Source organism: Poecile atricapillus, chromosome 4, assembly GCF_030490865.1.
Source record: "Poecile atricapillus isolate bPoeAtr1 chromosome 4, bPoeAtr1.hap1, whole genome shotgun sequence".
In the NCBI taxonomy this organism is placed as follows: Eukaryota; Metazoa; Chordata; class Aves; order Passeriformes; family Paridae; genus Poecile; species Poecile atricapillus.
Window position 1 is genome coordinate 32,068,174 of NC_081252.1, and position 14,173 is coordinate 32,082,346.

At 43.1% G+C, this 14,173-nt stretch overlaps 1 protein-coding gene across 10 annotated transcripts in view; it reads left to right on the plus strand.

Annotated features, from left to right (window-relative positions):
* The window catches only part of EPHA5 (EPH receptor A5), a 210,898-nt gene that overhangs the window by 158,351 nt on the left and 38,374 nt on the right, over positions 1-14,173 (plus strand). For all 10 annotated transcript variants that reach the window (XM_058837670.1, XM_058837668.1, XM_058837669.1 and 7 more), the window contains 5 exons: positions 6,301-6,368; positions 7,724-7,849; positions 8,869-9,054; positions 12,622-12,683; positions 13,484-13,693. In XM_058837670.1, coding sequence (XP_058693653.1) covers positions 6,301-6,368; positions 7,724-7,849; positions 8,869-9,054; positions 12,622-12,683; positions 13,484-13,693 — 652 coding nt within the window. The remainder of the gene's footprint in view (positions 1-6,300; positions 6,369-7,723; positions 7,850-8,868; positions 9,055-12,621; positions 12,684-13,483; positions 13,694-14,173) is intronic.

Below are 14,173 nucleotides of genomic sequence, written 5' to 3' on the forward strand. Positions count from 1 at the left end.
ATCAATCCAGACACTGTAGCAGGTGTCTAATAAAACACCATGTTTGCTGGACCCCCATCAAGTTCTGCTTCTTGTCATCCCGAGAGGCCAGGGGGAGGTAATGTGCCCCCAGAAGAGGCAGGGGGTAGGCAGGAGCAGAGGGGTATTTAGTGGCATGTGACGTGCATGTCAGTGGAATGAAGTGTATGTCATGGACACACGTGTCAGTGTGTGACATGCACAGCAATGACATGGTGCTGCTTGCCCACGATATGCTCCAGCAGCATTGGACATATCTCTGCGGGTGTCCCGAGGTGCGTGTCCATGCTGCATGCTGTCCTGTTCTCCCACCATCTGGGCTGCCTCACCACTTTCTGCTCTCTTGTATTCTCCCCTCTTTTCTAACAAATCAAAGGAGGGGTGATTTTAATTTCTCTTGGTTTTACTGGATGCAAGGTGAGTCGCTCCCCAGAGAAGAATCAACTGTAGTATTTGTGCGTGCAGAGATCTTCCTAAGCCTCCTAAGGAATGCATGTAATCACCATCCCCATCAGACAGTTGCTTGAGACCACAGAACTTGAGGCATCCCACATGCTTGTTAAGCTGGGAAGTTTTCTCAGCGTAGCTGGTGAGAGGTGTGGAACTCCTCTGCTGTGTTTCCTGGGGGATGCTGAGGCTTTGCATGGGTCATGGTGCAGCCCCTTGCTGTGGAGCACAGCAGTCGCTAAGGTGGACCATTTTTGGGTCCTCTGGTGCTGTTTTTTTTATTTTGATAGAGGAGTAGTTTGGGTTTTGGTTTTCCTTCCCAGTGGAGTATTTTTTACTTGGTTTTTATTGACTTTTCAGTCTTTTAAGAGCAGATTTAGCAAGCAAGGATGCTCAGCTCAAAGCGTGTGCCTATAAAAAGTTGTTCTGGTGTGTGGACCACTATTTTAGCAATGATTGCTGTGAAAGAAAACCTTACAGTGTTTCTATTGTCTGCCAAGCCTGTGGCACCAGTGCACGAGCAGACCCTCGCTGCAAGTCATGCTTCAAATGTCCTCAGCAAGGCCCCCAGCCGGAGCGTGACAGCAATGGAAAATAGTTTTCAGAGAAAACCAGGATTGGACTGGATGGGTATGAAGAGAGACGCACAAGGAAGACTTGGCTGACCTGGAAAACACCCTCTGCAAGTTTCCTCCTAAGGTGCAGGGAGACTAGTATGGCAGCAGGCTGGGAGGGGGAAATGAGAAAAGTTACTTCTAGGCACAGACACCATTGGCTGTGCCATGGGAAGGCATGACAACCTCTTTAAAGAGATTTATGGAAATCACTTCAGAGGGAGCTTCCTGCAAGAGGGGAAAACGGTATCTTGTTTAAATTATTTTTAATTGTTCTGGCAGTGCTTTAGGGAAGCGGGGAGTCATTCAGCGCAAAGGCAAGGAAAGACTAAAGGCTAAAAATACCATTGCTGGATTTGCGAAGCTTCCTTTGTAAAGGCATCCAAGTTAATCAGAGGTCAAAGACAGGGTCACACAGTGTAGAGGGGGACAGCAGTGCTGGAAAAGCAGCTGAGAAGATTGTGAGCCTGCAGCCCTTTGGAAGGGAATCTGCCCTGTTTCTCTCAGGCCAGCCGCCTCCTGTATCTCCTGAACTGAGCTAAAGGTCTTTGCTTTTCATCGCTGGACCTTTTACTGCTCATTTGACCTTGTGCAAGAGGAAAGTGAACAGAAAAACGGAAAGCAACTTCCAGTATAGAAGCTGTTCAGTTTACACCAGTCCCTTGAGTGTTCCCTGGTATTTTGATACTGAATTTAACCTAGGATTGCAAGCAGCAAAGGCAAATGCTGAACACAGACTAACATCACTAGTAGTAGTCTTTTGCCTCTGGCTCTCAGTATCAGAGTTGTTTATCAAGGATAAAGCTATTCACCGAACGAGTTATTGTCTCCACACATGAGCTGGGGCGACAGGATCTTGGCCAGATGGAGAGATCCATGTTTGTTTGTTCCTCTGCATAGAACACGATCCTGCCCTGCAACACGTATGCAGCTTTATTGCTTTAACATCTTGGAACAAATAGTCTGAAATAAGCACTAAGCCCTTGTAAACAACAACCTTGCAGCCCTTGCAAACCTCCTATAAAGTGACAGCTTGAGATGGGTTGGAAGCATTCCTCTAAGTTGATTTATTGTAAAAGACGTGCTTCTGAGTGAAGGCCTTGCCCTTGAAAAAAAAATTGTTTTGTCTCTGTTTCAGAGTAGTGCATATGCTTCATTTATCTCATATTTAAGTGATTAAATACATGTGTAAGTCTCTGCAAGATTGGGATGGGAGATTGCATACTGCTTCAGGGCACAACCTGTTCGATGGTACTGAGTGCACCTGGCAAGGGGAAGTCCCTTTCCTCATCAGGGATGTCTCGATGCTGTCCTTACCTGTGTTTCCAGAAATGCCTTGGCCGTGTGCTGAAATGCTTTGGCCCATGTCTGTAAAAAAAATATGTAAAGGTTTTTCCACATCACCACCTAGGGTTTGACACCCAAGGTCCAGGTTCACAGTCCCCTGGCTGTGTCTTGCCTGGGTTGTGACCAGAATGGTGGCCCTAGCTAGGGAGATGAAAACTCTTTCCCTTGAGCATTCTGTGGTTTTCAGGGGAATGCCACAACACACAACCCAGCAAGGGTGTCCAGAAGCACAGGGCAGAAACAAATGAATCTCCATCAGTCCAGGGAGAGCAAGCATCTTTCAGCCTCACTTCATGAAGGATTTTTCTCTGTGAATTGGCTTCTGTCATGCAAGGTAGTGGGCATTGGGCTCCCAGCTGGATTCTTCATCTTTCTACCTGTCCGTTTTATATTTTATAAACCTATATAGGGATCATTTTACAACTTCACTTTTATAATCTGCTCCATAAATATTTTACGAGCTGCCTGCCAATCTGCAAGTAGTTTTTAAATAAGACATGATGCCTTAAGAATATTTAAAGTCTCACTTTTCTTTTTACCTCTGATACTTCTATTGAAAAACACAGAGCTGTGAAAGGAAGACTTCTGCTTTCCACATAGAGAAACTGGGACAAACCCACAACAGGAGTAAATGAATTGAGATTCAGGTGTGCTGCTGAATTACATTAACGCTTTGGCTGAGTGTCTCCCGCTCGGTGGGAGATGAAGCGAGTGTCAGGATCTTTATGCTTTTGCTGTGCGTGATACAGAAAAGATATAGGAAATCTATGGTTTGTACAGTGATAATAAACTAGAGAATGAGTCTTCCATCAGAGCTTTTGACTCACAGCTTAGCCAATAAATATTAAGAGCAAATGCACATGCAGAAATGGATTATTTCACAAACAATTGAGAGCTTTTTTTTCCTCCCAAAATATATTGCAAAGCCGCAATATTCAGATACTTTGATCTACCAGTAAGATTCACAGAGTGACTCCAGATTGTTAACCCAAAATTGCAGATTTTTATGAGATTTAGCTGGGTAAGAAAGGAGAAGAAAAATGTTTGTATGTGTTATTTAAAGCATCTGAAGGTCAAGAATGGAAGAAGCGCAGTTTGGCCGCAGTCAGCGTGGACTGTGGGTAGTTTGAGAACGTGTGCGAAGGGCACAAGTGATGGCAGGTTTTGCAGCAAGCTTTATTAGTGACACCCAACTGTTGCTTGACAGTCACAGTCCACTAGCTGCCATTTCACTTTGACGTGTCTTGTCAAGGCTTGTTTTAACGATGCTTCAGGCGTCCCAGAGCCTGATTTCGTATGCTAATGTGATGTGCTGCTGTATGTGTTACCCAGCTCGAGAGAAGGGGGCAGCTGCAGCCAACTGGTTTGCAGTGGCCCTTGGAGTGTGTCCCACACAGTAAAACATGGACTGTTGTGCATCAAGGTGTGCTTGGGATGCAGGGGATGTATGTGGGGGATGGCGTCTTTCTGTCTCCTCCGTATTTATGGTCAAGGAACTGGGAGATGCAGGTCATAGAAGGGATGATGCTAGAAAAGCATTTTTACAGGCAAAATGCTCCAAACCTGAAGAGGAAATAAGGGCATTTGCTCCAAAAGGCAAAACAGAAGTATTGGATACATGCATTTGGTAGAAGGATGAATTGACATATTTGTGTATTTTTAAAAGGCAAAATGAGTCACATGCCTGCAGAAAACTGATGTAACTTTGGCAACTTGCAGCAGAAAAATTTGGGGTTGCTAGAAGTGAGACTTGATACTGAGACTCATCTCTCTGTTTAGTTAAAGGAGAGGTCATATGATGAAGAAGAAGACTCCATTCTCACCAAGGGTTTGTGAACACGAGAATGTGCTTTGGAATGATCCTTGCTCCCAGGATCTCCTTGTACTCCTAGTGCTTAGGTTTTGAGTTAATTATGCAGGACTCCATCTCAGGAAATGGCGCTGCTGCTTTTAGAGCAAAGCAATGAGTACCAACAGGCAGATAGATAACTGAGCCACATCTCTGGGCACCTCAGTGCTGTTCTTGTGGGGGTTGTATTCAAAGTGTTACGGTCTCAGCTGGGTTGCTGCTGCTGAAGTCATGCCCTGCATGTATAGCCTGGCTGTTTATCAAGTGCAACCTGTTTATCACCCTGCCTGCATCCCCAGACTGCCTGCCAGCCTTCCCTTGTCTTCTTGATTCATTCCCCTGTGCTTGCACAACCTTTGCAATCTCTTTTTCCTTCCCCTCCATGTGGCACAGGTCTCCCTTTGTACCTGAGGTAAACTTCCTCTTCCCCAGAAGAGCCCCAGAAGCTCATGTTGCCTTTCCCCTCCTCAACTGTCCAGCATCCAGCCCTGCTGAGTCCAGCTCAGTGGTGTGGTCTCATTGTGTCCAGGCTTTTGTCTGTAATTGTGATCATTTCACAATCCCAGTGCCAGAATCCTGTAGCCAAAAGGCTGCTTGGCCCCTTGCATCTGGGCAGACAGCAGTTCCCTGTAATAGGACTTCATGCTGAGGGCATGTTTCATGCAGATGCCTGTTACTACCTCCTCCTAATTGCAGTTTTGTTCCTGCTAATCATATGCTCCTCCTTGCTGTGAGTGATGCTGGAGTGCTCACATGCCCCAAGCTCAAAAATCATGGAAGCAATGGAGAAGAGGTTGCTCTGCTTTAAGTGGCTTCTTGGTGGCCTCAGGCTTTCTTTGAGGTGTGCCAGCTAGTGATTCCACTGCATGCTGGCTGGCTTGCAGGTGTCTGTTCCAGGTTTTTCATTCTACCAGGCAGTGTCCCAGTGTCCTTCAGTCTCATGTTCATGCAGTTCGCTGTAAGGATGATCCAGTTCCAGAATCCAGTTATGTTATCAGGTCCCTGGAAAGACAGGCATATGTATGTGCATCCTACATACCTCATCCCGTATTTTTAAGTGTGTGTGTGTGTGTGTGTAGCAATTTTTCTTGCCTATGCAGTTACCCTGGGACTTCCATGTGGTTGTCCAAGTGAAGGAGATCTCAGATCTAATGCCAAAATATTACTGAGAAAACCAATGAGAAGAATGAAGAATCGGGGAAGAGCAACTGAAAACTAATAGGGGATGCCCTGGAGAGATGCAACTTCCATATGACTGTTGCAACTCCATGGTAGTATTCAGCACTGTCCTTGCACTGTCTGGCACTAAGGTGGGAGTATGATAGGTCAGGCAGCTTGCCTTCTTCCATCATTTTTCGGCTGGGCAGAGGGGATTTCTGAATGGCAGCTCCCCTGTGGAAAGACAGGAGATGTGCATGAAATGCTGTGCAGAGCCAACAATATGTAGGAGACACCTGAAGGAAGTGAGACAACAGGTTTGGTTTGGTTTGGTTTTAAGCCATTATTTTGCACGTGTATAAGATGCTGATGTTTACACAAGGCCATTTTCTCAAATACCATAATTTAAAGTTCTGTGGAAATGCACAGTGGATGACAGGGAGCATGCAAGACATACAACACAGCACCTGCAAAAGTTCTGCGGTCCAGGAGATTTTGTTTCTGCAATTCCAATGTTTCATCCCATTCCCCTTTCATTGTCCTCCCTGCTCCTGCTTTCTTTTCTTCTTAATAATAGCTGCATTAAATGTCAGGTAGAGTGGAGTTGTTCAGAAGCATCTGTGGGATTTGGAAACACAAGTCCAATTGAAAATCCATGGGCCTTGAGCCCTGAATCCCGTTAGGGAAATTGCAGCTAGTCTGATGAGCTAAAACTGGGACAGCAGCAGTAGAGCCGCTAGAGAGGTTGGGTTCATCACTGCTCTGGGTTTTTGTGCATTGTGTGATTCAAAGTAAAGAATGGAGTTCTGCCATACCAGAGACAAAAATACTCTTCTGTTGTGTTGTGTTTTTTGTTTTCCTTCCCAGGCGATGTGGCTATAGCAAGGCTAAGCAAGATCCAGAAGAAGAAAAGATGCATTTTCATAATGGCCACAGTGAGTAAAGAGCAAACATATATATGCGGTTTTGATTTTCTGTGGTAGTGAGAAATTCAACTGAGAGGTGATTTTCTGGGGAAAAAAAAAATCTGGGTTTGCTGGTAATTCACAAAAGAATTGTTTGTGCAGTAGATCCCCACCTTCCCCTGCTGCAAGAGAACTGAAGATTTGAACAGTGTTTTTCTGTACTGAGCTATTCACATATGTACGTTTGCATCAGATCTTTCTAGTAACCCCTTTTGGTTTGTTCCTCTTTCTTTGCTGTGTGAATCAAGATGTTATTAATTTTTTCTGATCAGCACATACAAACTCAACATTTTTGTGGTCTGGATGCATCAGTCCAAAATACCTGTTAGAAACTTTTGCTTCACCCCAGCTAGCTCTGAGAACCAAGCCCACTGCTACTCTTCAGCTTAGATGCTTCTGCAGAGGTGTGAGGAATAACACCTCTGCACCTAGGAAACTTTCAGAAATGCTGTGTTAATGCCCTTATATAGAAAACCCCTCTGCGGTGATGCTAGAAAGTAAATTTTGTGGTTGCTATCCGTCCTTCCTTCATCAAGAGCTGTGGGATCTGGGGATGGGTAACAGTGAGGTGCCTTTTGGGGTGGAAAAGGCAAACATATCATGAGTGAAAGTCAAATTTCCATTAGTGCTATGTAATGAAGGCAGCAGGAAGCAAATCAATTAAGAGCCACAGTGTAATGTAGCTGTCTCATTAGACTGATGAGCAATTCTTCATGTGAGTAGCCTTAATGATTGTGAAAACAAACTTATAATATGGATAATGAAAATACTTTTTCCCCTCTCAACTCCTGGAGAAAAAGCCTGGTATTGATTATATTTATACTGATACAACCCACGGGCTTTGTACTGCAAATATGCAGTTCTTCTAAATCTCAGTAACTCTGTCTGAAATAATGTGGGCGATTGATTAGCTGATGTGTGACTGGTAGGGCATCATTTATTTCAGCTCTCCATCAACCCCCATCCATCCAGCTGGCTTTGCAAGTTACTCCTGTAACATTTTGATAGTTGTACTTTTCCTCCTGGTGTTCTTCTCTAGTTCCAAAAAGGGATTCTTTTCTGCCAGACACCGGATCAACCCATTACACAGTACCAAAAGGGATTTTTAGCTGCACATCATTCCAGCTGAGCACGGTCGTGCTTTTCTGAATATGCTGAAGTTGCACATATGTCACATATAAACTAAGTGTCATTTTTCAAGATTGATGCTCATTTTCACCATAGAAATAAGTTTCCAGCGGAGCAGAGTGCAAGGGACAGGAGTGTGTAATGCCCATTTTCCGTGATGTCATGTGCCATTAAATGTGTTTAATTTGTGTTTGCAGTTAAGCTGCCTGGAGTGAGGACCTATGTCGACCCCCATACCTATGAGGACCCTAATCAAGCTGTCCACGAGTTTGCTAAGGAAATTGAAGCTTCATGCATAACCATTGAAAGAGTTATCGGAGCTGGTATGGAAATGCATTCCATGACCTTTAGCAATGTGAAGGGTTGGCTTCCTTAACATGAGAGATCTGGGAAGGGCCATGAAATACTTGAACTGTTAGATACCCTGCAAGGGAAGGTGAGCATGTTCCAGCTGAAGTTTGGGACAGACCTGTCATTGTCTGCAGCTTTGAAATTCAGGAGCTGAACTGAAAATGTCAGAAAATGGTCACAGATGGTCAGCTGAGCTATTTCAATGGATGCTAAGGGAAAGGAGTCACTTAAGTTTCACATTCTTTTTATCATTTGAACCTTTTTATCCCCCAACATTGAGTCTTGAAGCAAAAATTAAAAATAAGAGGTCACCTGGGACATTAAAAAAGCATAAGCAAAAGTCCAGAGCTTTAAACTTCCTTGGTTAAAAGAAGAAACTCCCATTTTGTTTCCAGTTAAGCTATTTGTTTAGACTTGCATCCAACCTTAGGAGTACTTTCTATCCTCTGAAATTGTGGGTTTGAATATAATTTAGTGTTCACCAGAAAAAAATCCATTTAGGTTACTTTTTGGACTAGGTAGGAATAAAATTGTAAAAAAGTTTATAGTCTATAAAAATACATGTTATTGTGAAAGGCTGACAGCTATCCATCTATGTAACTTACCAAAGGAAGGTTAAAAAGCAAGTGGTTTCAGTTTTACAGCTGTCCACACAGGACACTGGTATAGGATATAACAAGACTTTTTCATATAGTAGACAAAAATATGAAATAAGAAAAAAGCCCAGTGGAGTATAAGACACAGCTCTATAAATACAGGAGAATTACATTTTTACTCAAAGTTTTCTTGTGTTTATGAGTTACTTGGCTTTGTGGTGCAGTGGCTGTTTGAGATGGTCATCACTGCGATGTTCAGCAGTCCATATCCATGGATGCAGGGCAGCCCTTTGTGCTTTTCATGAGCCAAGGCTGTGCTGCATCCTGTAGACAGAGGCACATCATGTTCTCCCTTTGTGTGGTGTGATCTCATTCTTCCTTCTTTTCTTCTGAAGGTGAATTTGGGGAAGTCTGCAGTGGGAGGCTGAAGCTGCAGGGAAAGCGTGAGTTTCCAGTGGCTATCAAAACCCTGAAGGTGGGCTACACAGAGAAACAGAGAAGAGATTTCTTGGGAGAAGCAAGCATCATGGGGCAGTTTGACCACCCCAACATCATCCACCTGGAAGGTGTCGTCACAAAAAGTAGGTACAGCTTGCTGTGGACTGCTCTCTGTCAGCTCTGGCTGTTGGGAGAGTTGGTTAAGGGAGGAAGAACTAGGTGATGCCTGTTGTGAATGCACTTTCCCTAATTTCTCCAAAAAGAAGTTTTGGTTTCCAGCAGCAGGGAAGGAAAACAGGACTGTAGATGAAGATGATAGGAATGTATAAAATCACAATTAAAGCAAGCTCCCTCTGGGATCTGCTAGAGATGCCCATGGTGCTGGCGTGTGGGAGGGATTGGGGGCATCCCAGCAGAGAGTTACTGAGGTCTGACTGCTCAGTTAGAAAAACAGCCCTCTGTAACTTTTCCAGCCTAGTTCTTCTCCAAATTACTGGCAGGGAAATGGACAGCACATCCAAGCATGCCCAGCACAAGACTGTAGGTGCTGTGCTGAGGCAGTGGAAAATGTGTAGAGCTGTTGTTACTCGTCCATTTTAGAGCCTTGGCGAATCTACATTATTGGCATCAAGGATCATTGTGTTGAAAAGAACTGCTTTATTTTAAGATATGTTTTAAGTGAAGAAGCACCAACTTCACAAGTGTGAATGGCTGTCTTCCCTCTTCTGTCTTCATGTCTGGCAGCGTCAGAACAGGTTGCTTAGCTGCTCCTGTTCAGATGGTGTCATCTGGGGTCATGTACTTCTCTCAGTACCATTTGTCATTCCTCAGAGGAAGCGTCTCCACATTAGTTCTTTTTCAGAACTGCAGTAGACAACATACAGAGGCTCTAGATGTTTGTCCTTGCAACTTCCACAAAATCAATGCTGTTTCATAATCAACAACCTTTTCTTGCATTTTTCCTTGAAATTACATTTCCTAAAACTTTTGAGAAAATAAATAAATATATATATATATTTCTCCTGAGAATGCAATAAATATCAAAGGCTCTCGGGGATGCCTTGTGTAACCCTTAATACATAAGAGCTCCAATTTCTAGCCCTGCAGGGATGTGGAATATTGGGCAGGGAGCGAGTGATGATTATACATCCATGAAAGCTGCTACTGGCGTAGGCCTGAGTCTTTCTGGCTGCTGGGCCTCAGGGGATAGTTGGAAATCCCACTTTTAGTGAGAATGTGCCTCTCTAGCAAGCTGCCTTTTATATAAAGCAGCTGTCTGCTCCAAAGGCTGTGGAAACACAGGGAGCTCTGCTTCTAAGTTGGACTTGGAGCAACTGGAGTTTGGGTTCAGGGGGATGTACACACCCAGAGCTTCTCATTAGCTCAGTAAGTGTTTGTTTACTGTACTCAAATTTTTTTTCCAGCAGACATCTGTAGCATCTTCATAGGTTTTTCCTTTTCTTTTACATGTACCAAAACAACCTTTATGAATCACAAAGTATTCTGCTCTCTCAAAGTATTTAACTTCTGCTCTTCAGTATCTCAGTCACTGGCCTTTTGCAGAATCTGATCTTTAGGGTAGAATGTCTTTGCTGCATCATGATTTACTTTGGAAGTAAATTAAGTTAAATTGAATTAAGCCATTTTTAAATCTGAACATGAACATCGTTGTTTTTAACTAATATACTTCAAATGCACACCTCAGTTAATTTGGACTAATCATTGTCCCCTTGCAGACAAACCTTCAGCTGTTTCTGCTTTACAAAGGTAGTGACAGTTTTCATTTGCATCCCATTTGATTGCACTGATGGTGTGCACATTGCATTAATGTGCCCACCACTGACATGAGTGCCATCCACATATATTTTACGACCATGTAGTGCCAGCAGGAGGAAGCCCTGGTGACACAGAGAATCAGCCCAGCAGTTTGGAAGGGCTGATGTTTACTTTTAATTTAGTTTGTTGAAAGTTATCTGTGTCCTTATTTCCATGCTCTTGGACATGGGGTTAATTTATTCCATGATTGCTGCCAACCTGCAGCAGTCAGATAATGAAACATAAGTGCCAGGAATCTTACCTTTTTTTTTCCTCTGATGGCATCCAAAGGCAGGAGTCTGGAGGAGGTCCCCCCAGGGTGGTGGCATAACAAGACACCGTTCTCACTGCAACGCTGCCTTGAAGTGTCAGAGATAAGGGACCCCATGCTACCCCATGCTAGTTGGGTGTTTAGCTTTTAAAAACAAAACAAAACTTTAACATTTGAGATATCCCCAAAGTTTTCTTCCCTGCAAAGCCACTGACATGTTTCCCATCCAATAGCAATGATCCCCTGGGATCTTCCCTCCCTGCTATGTACAGCCCATGTTGTGCCCAGACAGATGGCTGTCATCCTTAAAGATGGGGCCAATCATTTCATTTGGGATTCAGCAATATTTTTTCATGGTTCCAAGGTGCATTTCTTATATCAAAAGTAATATTTAGGGCAAGTTTCAAGCTTGGGCAACAGCTATGAGAGTAACTTAAAAGAACTGAAGCAGCACAGGTCCTTCATTCTGCAAAGGTAATGTTTGCACAGCAATGAGTATTTTGATTGACAAGTTCACAATTACCTTTGTTATGTACATAATTAGGCAGTAAATTAGGCAAAATAGTTAAGGTAATCGAAAACGGGAAAATTAAGATCTATCTAAATGGTAAGACATGCGCTGATTTTTAGTATTTACCTTCATGTGCATGTTATGACACACAGCCGCTTTCGCTGATCATCTCTATAAAAGACATTTGTAATGCATTTTACAAATAACTGACAGCTCCTCTTTTGTCTGTGCTTTGTGCTAGCTAATGGAAATTGATTTAAATAAAAAATAATTTACATGTTCTTATAAGATTTCATTGAATTTACAAGGGCTAGAGCACACCACATTAATTATTGCTACGCCATTGTGGCAAGCTAGCGAGAAATTAGATATAAAAACTGAGCAAAAACTATATATAATTACCATTAAAATGACTCGGGCATGAAAACTAATCAAACAGATTTGGAAAAACATTATTATTCCTGTCAACAATAGGAGACCAGGTCTTTTGTTAAGAACTTTTACTTTGATTTCCACTTGCACTCATTCCACACTTAACAAGCTTTTGTTCTGCAGCGTAAATATTCCTTTTCTTACTTTCAGATATGTTTACAAGGGTAGTCACATGGAATTACTTGAATTACAAGGAATGCAATCCCATCCTTTCCTTGTCTTGGTTTTGGTGGCCACCAAGATCAAGCTTCTGATCATCCTTGTTGCTCTTGTTGGGCTCCTGTTGTTACTTCAGGGTGTTGAAACTCACAGGAAGGGTCCAAAGAGGTTGCTGTCTGCAGTTTGGCCTCTGCAAGCTTTCAGCTTGGTGGTGAAGACAAGAACAAGGCTGCCTGGGTTCAGCTTGCAACGTCCTCCTTAATTATCATTTAAACACTCTGCGGCTTTGTACCCCACCCATAATATGGTATTACTTTTTCATCCCCTCCTCCTCAATTTCCCTACTTCTGTATATATTCTGGGAACAACTCTCGTCATCCTGCTGGGACAGCAGTGTCTTGGTGTGGATTTACTGTTGCAAGGCTGTGTATCCAGATGCAGACACACTATTAAAAGACTTTTTATTGCTTATGTTTTTTAGATAAATTCCTAACAAACTCTTGCTTTTTTTTTTTTTCTCAGGCAAACCAGTAATGATAGTGACTGAATACATGGAGAATGGCTCTCTGGATACATTTTTAAAGGTATTACTTACATCCTTTTTCCAGGGGCCCCAGGGACTTGGTTAAGGTTTGGGTTCTTTGTAGATGGTTAATGTCAGTGAACATGTTTTCTGGGTGTTGGTGCTGTCTGGAGGCAGGAGTAGTTCAGTTGTCACTTTGATCTGTATTTACACAGCATTATGAAGGACCTGGTGCATGCCATGATAGAAACAGCTAAGAATAAATTGCAGGATATTATGTTTATTTTAGAAGGCAGTTGACTGAGTGGAAGATATTAAGTTGTCCTGCAAAATGTCATGTGGTTCAACAGCAGATCCATACTGCAGCATAGCAAACCCCAGACTTGTCAGAGTATTTCCATGAAATGTAAGAGCTAGGGAAGGGAGAGTGGGGGAAGTGGTTAGAAATGCAATGTGGGAATATGGGGAAGAGCCCCTACCGCCTCAAGTATTCATGAACCCCGAAAGGTAGGATTTCCATACAACTTGGTGCCATTCAGTTGCCTGACTGAGAAATAGCCCAGCCTGTGCCCTTATACATGTGTTCACTCCCAGTCACAGTCTCTTTATCAGTCACCAGTAGAAGCAGCTCACTCCTTGATCTCAAGTTAAAAGAACTACATTTCCTTAGCTTTGTCTCTAGAGATCCTAATCTAAACAGTGAAACTTCGAAAAGCTTCGTGGTCAGAGCATGAGAGTAATGAATTATTAATTTTCCTGGTTTCCTTCCTTGGAGACTTTCCTTTGCATTTTTATTCATGCACATACAATGCTGAGGGTGCAGAGGCTCTCAACTCATCAAATGTCTCCTTCCTTTTGCAGAAGAATGATGGGCAGTTCACAGTCATCCAGCTGGTCGGGATGCTACGAGGCATCGCGTCAGGAATGAAGTACCTGTCCGACATGGGTTACGTGCATAGAGATCTGGCTGCCAGAAATATCCTGATCAACAGCAACTTGGTCTGCAAAGTGTCAGACTTTGGCCTCTCCAGAGTCCTAGAAGATGACCCTGAAGCAGCATACACAACCAGGGTAAGTTACGGGGATACCAAAATGGTTGAGCTCAAGAGAAATGTATTTCTTGCCACTTTTTGGTGTTCAGGCTCTCTAGCAAAGAAGTTTCTATGAACCCAGAGCCTCTAAACTGTGCAAGAGGGTTTGATCAGGTGATAGCAGTTAATTGTCATCAGATTCATTTTGCAAATGCCTTTAATTTATAGTGGGAATGGCCAAATAACATAGAGCTTAATTAAGCACCCTTAAGTTTACATTGGGTACATGAGTCAAATAGCAAACTTTGCAAAGTTGCCGTGCTTCCAAGCTCTACTCTATCCTCTTTGGTGAATACCAAATGGAAGAAAGAGCAATTGCTTTGCTCAAGCACCCATCCTGTGATGTAAGCCATGGCCTTCTGAACAATTTGACCCTTTTAAAACATTAGTGAGTGTGTAATGAATACCCATTGCAAATAATGCACATTTCCCTCAGCATTACCCAGTTGAGAGTAATTTC